This window comes from Camelus bactrianus, chromosome 30, assembly GCF_048773025.1.
Source record: "Camelus bactrianus isolate YW-2024 breed Bactrian camel chromosome 30, ASM4877302v1, whole genome shotgun sequence".
NCBI classification, from domain to species: Eukaryota; Metazoa; Chordata; class Mammalia; order Artiodactyla; family Camelidae; genus Camelus; species Camelus bactrianus.
In genome coordinates, this window is record NC_133568.1 from 10,931,578 (window position 1) to 10,945,525 (window position 13,948).

Below are 13,948 nucleotides of genomic sequence, written 5' to 3' on the forward strand. Positions count from 1 at the left end.
CCTCATATTCACTACAAGGTTTCCAGCCCTTAAAAACAGTGCCAAGCAAATGCGAGGCATTCAACAACTATTTTTTGGTAAATAAATTTTAAAATATTCACATTTGCTGAAAAGGAAATATATCAAATACACTAGTTTTTATAAGTAACCTAACAGTAATACAATATAATCACACATTTATGAGGGTAGAGATAGATATAAATACACAAGTCTATCTATAGGTAAATTCATTTTTAAAAAGTGTGAAAAAACATATTTCAAAATATCAACAGTGGTGGTCTCTATGTGATGAGAATACAAGACTATTTCCCTTTTGTTTCCATATTTTCTAACTTTTATACAATGAAAAACTTCTGTGATTAAAAAAAAATTGCTATTTTACCAGCAAATCAACTACTAAGAACTCACTCCACTTATATAATTAAGGATATACACGAAGACTGGGCTGCAAGGAAGTTCATCACAGTTTCATATTATCAGGAAAAATTTTAAAAAGCCAAAATGTTCAACCACATTAGATAAATTATGGCCATCTCTAAGACAGGACATTCTACAACCATTTAAAATTATGCTGTAGGAAAACAATGACATGAGGAAAATGTGAATTAAAGAAATAATGTGTAGAATGCGATGCAAACATTTTTAAATGAGAGAACTGACAAAATATACACCAAAAAGTTAACAATGGTTACTTCTGATTAGTATTATTTTTATCTTTTTGCCTTCCTTGAGATTTTCTGTATATCAAAGTACTAAAAATGAACATTCATTACTTTAGTACTGAGAAAAATGAGTTTGCTGATTGTGTGTTTGCACGCCAATAGCTGCCTTCTTGCCTTATTTGAGCACCATCTAGTGCTCAGTATACATAATACAATTTTCATTATGCAATAAAGGTTTCTGAAAGGTAGCTTTGGTAAAAAGGACATTGAGTCTGCACAGAGACAAATATCACTATATTCAGGGTTTGGCCTAATTTTTAAAACAGCTGAACAATTAATTCAAAAGAGTCAAAGGATTTTCAATCATTAGGATAAAGATGTCATCAGAAAATCTGTTAAATTTCTGCTACTTATCTTCAATCCTCAAATATTTTAGACTAAACTCTCAAGACAGAGTCCTTGATCTTTTTTTAAATTAATAGGTATTTTTTCCTTGAAAGAGGAAAGTCAGACACTTTACATGCATTACAGTGTTTCATCTTCCCCACAAATCCACAAATAAGGTAATCTTATTTCCACTTTACAGAAGCATCAACAGACTTGGTGAGACTAAGTAGCTTGTCTAAATTCACAGAACTATTAAGCAGCAGAGCTGAGATGTAAGACAAAGTCAGTCTGGCTCCAGAATTCATGCCTCCTCTACCATGTTTCACCATCTCCGTTCTTCACACTTTGCCCAAATTCACCTCACCTTTGGGCAAAATGATTCTCATTCTTGGTAAGTATACAAGCTGTCACCACATTGCTCAGCATTGCTCTCAAATCTGGAGCCTTAAGCTCATTAAGTATTAATACTCAAATCAAGTATCAATTTAAAACAAAAGAACTTTTCATGTACAGTGGATGGAGGACTTTCTCCATTTCCGGCACAGGCACAGAAAGCCAGGCCTTCATCAATGGTGGTTCTGGCACTCCAGCTGCCTCCCATCTGGTTTTCCTGCCTGAGCTCCTCCGCCTACCTGCTCTTGCCAATCTATCATTCCCTCTACCCAACAAGCAAACCCCTTAAAACAATGCTTTCACCAGTTCCACTCAACAAGAACCTGTAAGGAATCACAATTCTAATCCTCAGCTTTCTAACAAGTGTGCTAAAAATGGGCAATGGGTGGACAGATTTTCATCTTCCCATTCAGTCCTCTGTGGTCCGAGGCCCAACACCCTCAGAGCCTCCAGGCCACCGTACCTAACCTGCCTTATTGGTTTACCAGCCCCCTCCCCCAAAAAATGAAATATGCTGGGAAGCACTTCAGTGCTCCATAAAATCTGTTCCTGACCTATTTAATTACACTTGTTTCTCATGTGCTACCAACACAAACTACAAGAATTAATGGAAGTCATTTGGCCCCACTTTAATTAACAGGACAGAAATTCCTTCTACCACATGTACAAGGCTATTCATTGCTATATTATGTGTAACAGGAAAACACTGGAAGCAATCCAAATGGTAAAAATAAATGGCTATATGAATTTTGGTTATGTTAAGCAATTGATAAACTCTTACGTTGCTTCTGTATCTTAGCTATTGTAAATATGCTGCAATGAACATAGAGATGCATATCTCTCTTCAAATTAGCGTTTTCCTAAAAATGAAATAGCTGGATTGCATGGTAGTTCTATTTGAAATTCTTTGAGGAACCTCTGTACTGTTTTCCATAGTGACAGTACCAATTTCCATTCCTGCCGATGGCACATAAAGGCTCCCTTTTCTCCATAACCTTTCCAACACTTCTTATTCGTTCTCTATTTGATGATAGCCTTCTGACAGCTGTGAGGTGGTATCTCATTGCGGTTTTAATTTGCATTTCCCTGATGATTAGTGATGCTGAGTATCTTTTCATGTATCTGATGGCTATCTGTAGGTCTTCTTTGGAAAAATGTGTATTCAGGTCCTCTAACCACTTTTTAATCCATCTGTTTTTTTCTGATGTTGAGTTGTATGAGTTCTTTACATATTTTGGATATTAACACCTTATCAGATATATTGTTTGCAAATTTCTTCTGTTAGGCTGCCATTTCATTTTCTCAATAGTTTCCATTGCTATGTAAAAGCTTTTTTTTTTTTGTATTTCTAGTTTATATTTTTTAATGAAGTATAGTTGATTTACACTGTTGTGTTAGTTTCAAAAGCTTTTTAATTTGATGTAGTCCCACTTGTTTATTTGTGCTTTATTTCTCTTGCCTGAAGTGACATATCCAAAAAAAATACTGCCAACAGCAATGTCAAAGAGCATATAAAACCTACATTTTCGTCTAGGAGTTTCATGGTTTCAGATCTTATATTTAAGTCTTAAATCCACTGAGTTTATTTTTGTATATGGTGTTAAAGAATGTTCTAATTTCATTCTTTTACATGTAGCTGTCCAGTTTTCCCAGCACCACTTACTGAAGAGGCTGACTTCCTCCACTGTATATTGTTGCCTCCTGTGTCATAGATTAATTGACCATAAGTGCGTGGGGTTTTTTTCTAGGCTCTCTATTCTGTTCCACTGATCCATGTGTCCAATTTTGCACCAGTTCCATACCGTTTTGATTACTACAGCTTTGCAGTATAGTTTGAAATCAGGGAATGTGAGCTCTCCAACTCTGTTGTTCTCAGGATTTTTTTTTTTTTTTTTTTTTTTTTTTGGCTATTCAGGGTCTTGTGTATTTCCATACAAATTTGAGAGTTACTTGTTTTAGTTATGTGAAAATGCCATGGGTATTTAGATAGGGATTGCACTGAATCTGTAGGCAGCCTTGGATAGTAGTCATTTCTGTATATTAATTCTGTATATTAATTTTGTAATCTGCAACTTACTGAACTGATTTACTACCTCTTATAGTTTTTTGGTAGTTTCTTTATAATTTTCTATACACAGTATCATGTCATCTGCAAACAGTGATGGTTTTACTTCTTCCTTTCCAATTTGAATTCCTTTTTTTTTTCTTGTCTGATTGCTGTAGCTAGGACTTCCAATACTATGTTGAATAGAAGTGGCAAGAATAGGTATCCTTGTCTTGTTCCTGATCTCAAAGGAAATGCTTTCAACTCTTCACCATTGAGTATGACACTAGCTGTGGGCTTGTAATAGATGGTCTTTATTATGTTGAGGCATGTTCCCTCTATGCCCACTTTCTGGAGTTTTTTTTTATCATGAATGGATATTGAATTTTGTCAAGTTTTCTGTATCTATTGAAATAATCATATGATTTATTCTTCAAATTGTTAATGTGGTATATTACATTGATTTGCAAATATTGAACCATCCTTGCATCCCTAAGATAAACCACAATTGATAATGGTATATGATCATTTTAATGTATTTCTGAATTTGGTTTGCTAATATTTTATTAAAGTATTCTGCATTTATGTTTATCAGTGATATTGGCCTGTAATTTTCTTTTTTTGTGGTCTTTGGTTTTGGTATCAGGGTGAGTTCAGAAGTGTTCCTTCCTGCTAGATATTTTTGGAGTAGTTTGAGAACGATAGGAGTTAATTCTTCTTTAAATGTTGGGTAAAATTAACCTGTGAAGCCATCTGGTCCTAGATTTTTATTTGTTGGGAGTTTTTTTGATTACTGATTCAATTTCATTACTGGTATTTGGTCTATTCATATTTTCTATTTATTCTTGATTAAATCTTGGGAAACTGCACATCCTAGGAATTAATCCATTTCCTCCAGGTTGTCCATTTTCTTGGCATATAATTGTTCACAGTAACTTCTTACGATCCTTTGTATTTCTGTGCTGTCAGCTATAACTTCTCTTTACTTTCTAACTTTATTTTTTCGGGCCTGCTCTCTTTTTTTCTTGACAAGTCTGGCTCAATTTTGTCTATCTTTTCGAAGAATCAGCTGTTAGTTTCACTGATCTTTTCTTTTCCTTTTTTTAGTCTCTATTTCATTCATTTCTGCTCTGATCTTTATTATTTCTTTCCTTCTACTAATTTTGGGTTTTCTTTCTTTTTTTTCTAGTTCCTTTAGGCATAAGGTTAGATTGTTTGTGATTTTTCTTATTTTCTGAGGTAGGCCTGTATCTCTATAAAATTCCGCCTTAGAACTGCTTTTGCTGCATCCCATAAGTTTTGGATCCTTGTGTTTCTGTTTTCATTTGTCTCCAGGTATTTTAATTTCCTCTTTGATTTATTCAGTGACCCAATAGTTGTTTAGTACCATACTGTTTAGCCTCTAGATGTTTAGGGGTTTTTTGCAGTTTATTTCTGGCAGTTGATTTCTAGTCTCATACCACCATGGTTGGAAAAGATGCTTGATATGATTCCAATCTCCTTAAATTTATCCAGCATGTGATCTATCCTGGGGAATGCTCCATGTGCACTTGAATGTGTATTCTGTTGCTTTTGGATGGAATGTTTTATATACATGTACCCTGGTCGTTTGGCTTAATGTGGCATTCAGGCCAGTGGTTCCTTATTGATTTTCTGTCTAATCTGTCCACTGATATAAGTGGGGCGTTGGTGTCCTACTATTATTGTCTTACTGTCAATTTTTTTCCCTTTATGTTTGTTAATTGCTTTACATATCTAGGTGCACCTAAGTTGGGTACATATATATTTACAACTGTTATATCTTCTTGCTGGACTGATCCTTCTATCATTATGTAGTTGTCTCTTGTTACAGTCTTTATTTTAAAGTCTATTTTGCCTGACAGAAGTATTGCTACTCTGCCTTCCCTTTTGTTTCTGTTTGCATGGAATACCTTTTCCATCCCCTCACTTTCAGTCTGTGTCTTTAGATCGGAAGTGAGTCTCTTGTAGGTAGCATAAAGATAGGTCTTGTTTTTGTATCCATTCAGCCACTCTGTATCTTTCAATTGGAGCACCCTAGTCTATTTACATTTAAAGTAATTATTGATAGGTATGTACTTACTGCCATTTTGTTTGTTATTTTCTGGCTGGTTTTGTAGTTTTTTACTTTCTTCTTTTGCTCTCCTTCCCCTGTGATGACTATCTTCAGTGTTACGTGTGGATTCCTTTCTATTTTTGTGTGTGTATCTACTATAGATTTTCGGTTTCTGATTACCATGAGGTCTATATATAACTATAGATAGATAGATAGATAGATAGATAGATAGATAGATAGATAGATAGATAGATAGATATGTAACTAACTATATTTATAGCTATCTATATAGTTTAATATTTCTGACATCATATTTTGAATCTTTGTTTTGTGTATCCCTTAACTACTTACTGTGGATATCGATGATTTTACTACCTTTGCCTTTAGCACTATTTTGTTTTTTTGTTTCTGCTGCTATACTTAGTATGAAATCAGCCATGTGAGTAATTTTTATATATTTTACTGAGAAAAATAAACAGTGTATTACTTAAACTTTACTCCTGAATTAATTTTGATTTTATTTCAGATCTTTGCTTCACAAGGAATTTTAATAAGGTGAAAAGTTAAAAACTACTGAAGAATCTAAAGATTTTTCAACCATGCCTGGAAACTATAACAAAATCTGGTTACTCTGGTGCCAAAAACAGTTTATAGTAAGGAAAAATTAGATTAGTCCTAAAGGCCTTAGTGCTTCTAAAAAATTGGCAGACATCAGTTTTTGGCTGCACTTGAAGACAGCACATATGGGACCCAAGGAATTCCAGGAGTGAGCAATCTCAGAAATGTCTGAATTCAGTGTCTTCCCTACAGAGACTCATCTTTGTCTTGAATAATTCATAAACTAGGTAATTCCATCCCTGACTGTCAATGAGGTGGCACCTTCTACCTCAAGGCCTGCTCAATGTCAAGGTTCTACAGGTCACACATCAAATACCAGCAGTGAGGAGCCAGGGTAGGGGGGCCTCAAACAAAGGGACAGAAGTGCCAAAAGCATATGCAACACCACAAATGAAGGCTCTCTGAATATTCTGAATAGCTCCTCCCAGACCTACAATGTGCAGTTTATTCACTTTACATCTTTTTACATTTTCTAAGGTTCATTTATACTTTTCTCTACAAACTAGGATGAATTAAGAAAAAGAAATGACATCAAAAAGAATAAACACATGAGAACAGCAAAGGATCTTTGAGAAAAAGCAGTAATTAGCAAAACAAACTATAAAGCCACAATAATTCAATCTGCAAGTCACCAGCAGAAGTAAGGAAATTTTAGAAGGTAAGAAATATATTTAATGGAAAAAAAAAAGAAATATATTTAATGGCTAAAACATTATTCCCATTACTATTTCTTGAAAAGTTCATCCTTTTCCCAATGCTCTGAAGTGCAAACTCTGCATAAATCAAGTACACACACACACACACACGCACACACACACACACATCTTCTTCTTCAGAGTACTTTAGCTATTATGCTTCCTTCTTTCCCATTCAAATTTTGTAATGAGCCCCACCCCATCCCCCAAAAATGCTGTTGGAATTTTAACTGGAATTGCCTTCAATCTATAGGCCAATATGGGAAACACGGACACTTTCACAATAGCCTTCTTAATCCCTGAACACAGTATACATTTCCATTTAGTTAAGTCATCTTTAATGTCTTTTGGAAGAGCACATATAGATTGTACTACAGTTTAGATAAATGAAAAGACCAGTTATTTTGGATAATAAATGATGTTCTCTTTATATGTCCTTTTTTCTCTAAGTTTTATTACTACAACATGAGCAGTGATACTCAATGACAATATCTTAAGGATTAAGGAAATGGTTTCAAAATTTGCTGAAGCTATAGTTCATATTTAGTTAGACCTCTCCTACCAATCCACAGCCACTTTTACTTTTCCAAGGATCTCAGAAGTAGTAATATGTAATCACTTCCCATACTAAACAACTAATTCAAGCTCACAAAAACTGCAAACTAAGTTAACCTTTAAGGCTCAATCCAACTATATCCAAAAGTTAGAAATTAAAATTTATTGCCAAAATTTATAAACAATTCACAAAAAGGAAATACCAATAATCCTTAATTCTTAAACATATGAAACTAAACATCAACCTTGATTGTTAAAGAAAGGCAAACTGAAACCATTAGGACCACAACACACATACACACACATGTTTTTATATATATATATATATATATATATATATATATATATATATATATATATATATATATATATATTTTTTTTTTTTTTTTTTTTTTACTTCATACTCAAAAGACAGAGACAGTCCTGACTGCGGTCAGGGGAGAGGGAAGTACAGATTTATTTGTCACCATTATACCATTTTCATTACTGAAAATTGGTAGAATAAAAGAACTAAATGTTTACCCTTATTAATAATGTAGTAAAAGCCATGTTTTAGTAAATCAAGTACATTCCAAGAAAAAAAATTTTTAAGAAACTTATGAAAAGAAAACATGTTTTATATAACCTAATTCATGAAAGCTCTTCTTTAGAGAAGAATTCCAGTTAATAAATGTACAAGAAATGACCAAATGAGAAATAGCATTTTCTAATTTTTTATAAAATAGGTGATTCAGGCCAAAATCATCAATGGATGCTAAAACATACTCAAACTTCTGATCAATCTTAGCATAACTGATATAAAACCATGTATTTTCTGTATCCTGATGTAATACATTATAAGGTACACAGCACCACTTATGAAATAACCTTACTAAAAATGTTTAACCCAAATTTTATCAAGCCTTTTAATATGACGTCCAGTCTACAGAAAACACAGTAAATAAAAAAAAACAAAATACGGGGGGTATAACTCAGGGGTAGAGCATCTGACTGCAAGAAAGCAAACTATGAGAAGCAATCAGGTAAATCTAGAAGGTGGAACTGACCCAGTTTGTTAAAAAAAAAAAATTGCATGGGGAAAAAACAGTGGCAGGAGTTGGAAGTGCATAACTCTATTCGAGACTAAAGACATTAAAGAAATATAACCACAAAATGCAATGTATACACCTTACTTAGTTCCTAATTGTAACAAATGAACTACAAAACTAGGGAAATTTTAAAATGGACTGACTGGGAATTATTGTTAACTTTATAAGGTGTGATAATGGTATTACAGTTATAAAAAAAAATGCCCTTATTTTAATTTTCTTCAAAATACTTTTTAAATAATAGATGAAGTAAATATGGAAATAATCCAAATGTCTATAAATTGATAAATGAATAAACAAAATGTGGTATGTTCATACAAAGGAATCTCACTCAGAAATAAAAAGGAATGAAATACTGATACATGCTACAACATAACATGTTCACAGATTCCAGGGACTCGGACAGAGGTATCTTTGGGGGGCCATGATTCAGGATATAACAAGATAGCTGTCAAAAATAAATAAATAAAAGTGCTTAAAATCTAGATACCAAGTAATTAGGAATTCAATATTCTAGTCATCCTACGTGATTATGTCTGTCAGTTTTTATAATAAAGAGTTAAAAATGAGATATTGGTTTTCACCTATCAAATTGGCAAAACTGTATCAAACTGACAAAGGTGTGGGGAAGCACCTTCTCATACGCTGCTGGCAGGAGTGTAACTTGGTACAACTTCCATGGAGCACAGTTTGGCAGTATCTACCAAAATTACAAATGCACATACACTTTGACCCAGAAATTCTACTTTGAGGACTATACTAGAGATGTGTTTGGATGCATGAGAAATTATGTATGCAGCATTATCTGTTATAACAAAAGATTGTTTCCAATCTAAATGTCCACCAATATATTTATTATTATTCAATTATTTTATTTTGGCAGGGGTGGGGAGGTAATTAGGTTTATTTATTTTTGGAGGAGGTACTAGGGATTGAACCCAGGACCTTGTGCATGCTAGGCATGCACTCAACCACTTGAGCTATACCCTCCCCCTAAATGTCCACCAATTTAAAAACTGATTTAATATAATCTATGGATACTTGGCAGTGATTTAAAAGAATAAGACAGTTGCATATATGCATGCATATATATAACACATATATAACATATATATATTATATGTTATACATATATTATGTTATATATATTATATATATATATATAATATATATATATATGTTTTACTAAAATGTGGGGGAGAAAGCAATGGACAGCAAGCAAAAAAGAAAAAGCAGAGTAAATGTAGTACACTAGCACTGTGTTTAAAGGGTTCTGTAAAACTACATGAGCTATATGGTTGCACTGTCTCTAGAAGGATTCCAAAGAAACTGCTACCAGAAATCATCCTGGGAAGAGAGATGGCTGAATGGAGGAAAGGAAAGAGAAAAACTTATTTCCTACTTTTCATACCTTTTGGATTTTCCACTGGTACATGCACCACAGAAGAATGGACAGATAGAACATTAAAATAAATTTTTTATAAAAAATCAGCATACCACACAGGTTTATGTGGCCCTCTATACAAATTTTCAATCTCCAAGTAATCTCTTACCTGCTAGTTGGTGTAGGGAAAGAAAAAGAGAGAAGCTGATTCCAGAACGGGTCATTCTCAGAGACAGATTCTGTGCCTGATAACTTTTTTAAGTATTCATTTCTAGGAAGATCACCAATTCTGCTGCTGTTCGATCCCATCTTCTAATCTGGTAGATAACTTGTCCTTAAACCTTCATTTCCACAAGACAACCTACAAAGAATGAAAAGAAATTTAAACTTGTTCAAAATCATCACTATACTCTCCCTACCCTTGACCTACATGTAAGAAACTCAAAACTTACTATAGGAAATCACACTTCTATTTTTGAACATATTAGACATCAGATACAAAGTTACACGGGGGACAATGGGGCTAAAATCTGTTTTAGCCAACTTAAACACAAAATCCAAATCTATACTTGTAGATCTTAGAATGGTCACACCTCTGCCCAAGAAAATGTCTCAAAGCAAATTCATAACAATGATAACTTATTAACAAACAGTCTGAAAATGAAGCTCCTTTACAACTAAAACAATGGTACTAAAGGAATAAAGACTGGACTGCTTGAAATGTGCTGAAAAGGGGAGAAAGTTGTGCCAGTAATTACCATGTGCTCCTTACACTTGAGAGAACGAGGACCTGGTTAAAGTGAAAGGGCTCCCAATTCCAAAGGAGTCACATTCAGTGCCTCGCTCATTCTACTATAATGCATATACTTTTTTACTGGCATGTCTATTCTCCTAAACAATGAGACGTTGGTTTGTTTTGTTTTGTTTTGAAATAAGAACTGTCTTATTCATCTTTCCATCTCCAACGTCTGGACTAGCATGTAACAGGCATTGCCTAAATAGAATGTTGAAAGAATGAGTGTAAATAAACTGTTAGTGTCTTCAGTATTTTTTGTGCTTGATTACTAAAGGGAAAAACATTCAGTTACAAAATGAACCAGAGTCTTCATCAAATTGCACTTAACACAGTCTGAGATCTTGTTCTACCTCAACTTGTTCAGAATAAGTCTCTCATTGACATTAAAATGGTGAATAATAAACTACCCTAAGTTAAAATTACCATCACAATGAAAGGAAATTGTGAGTTCAGGGGCTAAAGGAAGCTCAGGTTAGATGAGAATTTACATTAGTAGTGACTGACTTTCTTACTTATGTCCCTCATTCCACAAAGACAGTGAAGCCAAGATCAGAATTTGGAAGCATGTCTTGCGCGTTCTCTTTGGAACTCTGGGACTGGTTTAAGCTGCTTATCTAAGGACATGAGGCTTCCCCATACACATCGACAGCTGGGTCCTCTGAATGTGAGTAATCTGGCTTCTAACCACCTGCCCCCGAACTCAAGGCCACATACTACTTTCCTCCTCTTTAAACATTGTGACAGAGACCCCAAAACTAGCTGACTCTGACTTAGCCTCCACATCAAGCCAGCTAATCATAACTCTAGATTTAATGTTTTAATAAAATTTCTTAATTATTGAGCCTAATTAGAAAATGCTATAAAGAAATATTCTGAAATACTAAAGTCCTTACCTGACATACTCTGTTTCAAAACTACTTTATGCATTTTAACCATTTAAAATTAAGTTTTTTAATATCTTTACAATACACAAGTGAAAATGAATTAACTAGAGCTACATTTACCAACATGGACAAATCTCGAAAACATAATTTTTTTAAAAAAAGAAAGCTACAGTATAATAAGACATGGTATGATTTCATTTATGATTTTTAATGTGCAAACAATGTTATGGATTTATTCATAGTGAGTACAAGTATTAAAACACATGTGGGAAAAAATACCCTGTAAATTCAGAAAAATGCTCTTATATAATGTTATCAGGAGAGGAACAGAGGGGCTTCAGCAGTATCAATAAATACCTTCCTAAACAGAAAAGAGAAAGAAATTGAAAGAATGAGAAGTACATGTTCAGATTTGCTGAAAATGGGCAATCAATGCATGAGTCTTCATTACATTACCCTCTGTTTGTCTGCCTTATATATTAATTTTTAAAACGAAAAGAATGGTTTCTTAATCTCTCAGAAGCAATACTGGAAACTAGATGACAGGGAAGCAAAATCTTTAAAATATTAAGAAAAAACAATTTAACTAGACTTGTGTAGTCAAGATGCCAGTTAAGTATGAAGACAGACTAATGATATTTTTAGATTTGCCAAGACTCAAAAAAACACGCATCCATATTTAGCAAGCTACTGGAAGATGTACTGTTTCAATATGAGGGAATAAACCAAGGAAAATGAACGCATGGACTTCAGAAAACAGGATTCAACACAAGATAGTGGTAAAGAGCAGTCGCAGGACAAGAGCTGTGTAGCAGCTGGGACAAGAATCAAGATGGTCCAACGACCTCGTGGGGAAGAAAACACAGAGCTGACAGGTCAGACACCTGATGTGTCTGACCTTATTCTGCAGAGTGCTGAAATACTGCACAATATGGACGGAAGGAATGATGGTTACAAAGGACAGGTACTATGGAAAAACAAAAACTGTTTAAGAAAGATCATGTAGTCATAGTATATGACTCATTTCAAAGGTTATCAATAATTATGTAATCACTGTAATATAAATACTAAATAAAGACTTAACCAGAAATGGTAAAGTAACTATATTAGGAGGATGCTAGAAAAAGAAGTAGGAGTGGGGCGTAAGAGTGTGATATCTTCATCTTCCACAACAGGTAGGAAGTCAATCTTAGAAAATATCTAAAATTACTAAATTAGAAAATAACAGTAAAAAGCATATTAGTTATAAATAAGGAAGTAAATAATGAGAAGCAACAGCTCAGAGATTTGAGAGTGGCCACCTCTGGGGGAAAGGACACTGGAATGGGGAGGGTGGAAGGACAGTTTTTTCATCTTAGTTTAAAAAAATCAAATAATATGATGGATCTATGTCTACTTATTATGATTTTAAAAATTAAACACTTTTTAATCTCCATCATTACATTTCCTACTCAAATTTAAATTTTTTACATATATGGAAAACACAGTTATCATCATAACTAAAATAATAGTAACAAAAGTGTAAATTATTCTTTCCTAAGGCACACAACTAGCAAACTTAAGAAAACCTATTTGTCTAATACAGTTTAATGTTATAATATAAATTACTAAAGTTGATTATCTCCCAAGATCTAAATTTCAAACTTCCACCACTGTATGTGTTTACTGACAATAATCCAAGCTTAATCAGAAAAGAGAACAAATTCAAACACGTTGTAGTGACAGACACATACATCAGTAAAACAAAATAGAAAACCCAGAAATGAATCAACAAAAGTACAGTCAACTGGTTTTTGTCAACAAGGCAAAAGCAATTCAAAGAGGAAGGACAGTTTTTTCAACAAATGTTGCTGGAACAACTGGACATCAATAGGCTCCCCGCCCCCCACAAAAAAAGCACTTTGACCTAAACTTTTTATGTTATACAAAAGTTAACTCAAAATGGATCATAGATCAAATGTAAAACATAAAAGTATAAAATTTTTAGATGAGAACACAGGAGACATCTGTGACCGGGAGTTAGGGAGCACTTAAGATATTATACAAAAGCACAGCCCATAAAAGAAAAAGCCAATAAATCGAGCTTCATCAAAATTTAAAGCTTTTGGTCTGTGAATGACCCTGTTAAGAGGATGAAAAGATAAGCCACAGACTTGGAGAAAATAGCTGGAATTCACATATCCAACAAAGGACTTGAAACCAATATATAAAGAACTCTCTAAACTCTACAATAAGAAAACAATCCAATTAGAAAATACACAAAAGATTTGAACATTGCATGATTTTTATGACTGCGTCACCAAAGAACACAGCAAATAAATAAATACATTAAAAGACATTACAACATCATTATTAGCCATTAGGAAAC

General features: G+C 33.7%; 1 protein-coding gene across 5 annotated transcripts in view; it reads right to left on the bottom strand.

Annotated features, from left to right (window-relative positions):
- DYM (dymeclin) overlaps positions 1-13,948 on the bottom strand; it is a 308,671-nt gene that overhangs the window by 280,359 nt on the left and 14,364 nt on the right. For all 5 annotated transcript variants that reach the window (XM_074355333.1, XM_074355335.1, XM_074355332.1 and 2 more), the window contains one exon: positions 10,070-10,261. In XM_074355333.1, coding sequence (XP_074211434.1) covers positions 10,070-10,209 — 140 coding nt within the window. In that variant the 5' untranslated portion in view covers positions 10,210-10,261. The remainder of the gene's footprint in view (positions 1-10,069; positions 10,262-13,948) is intronic.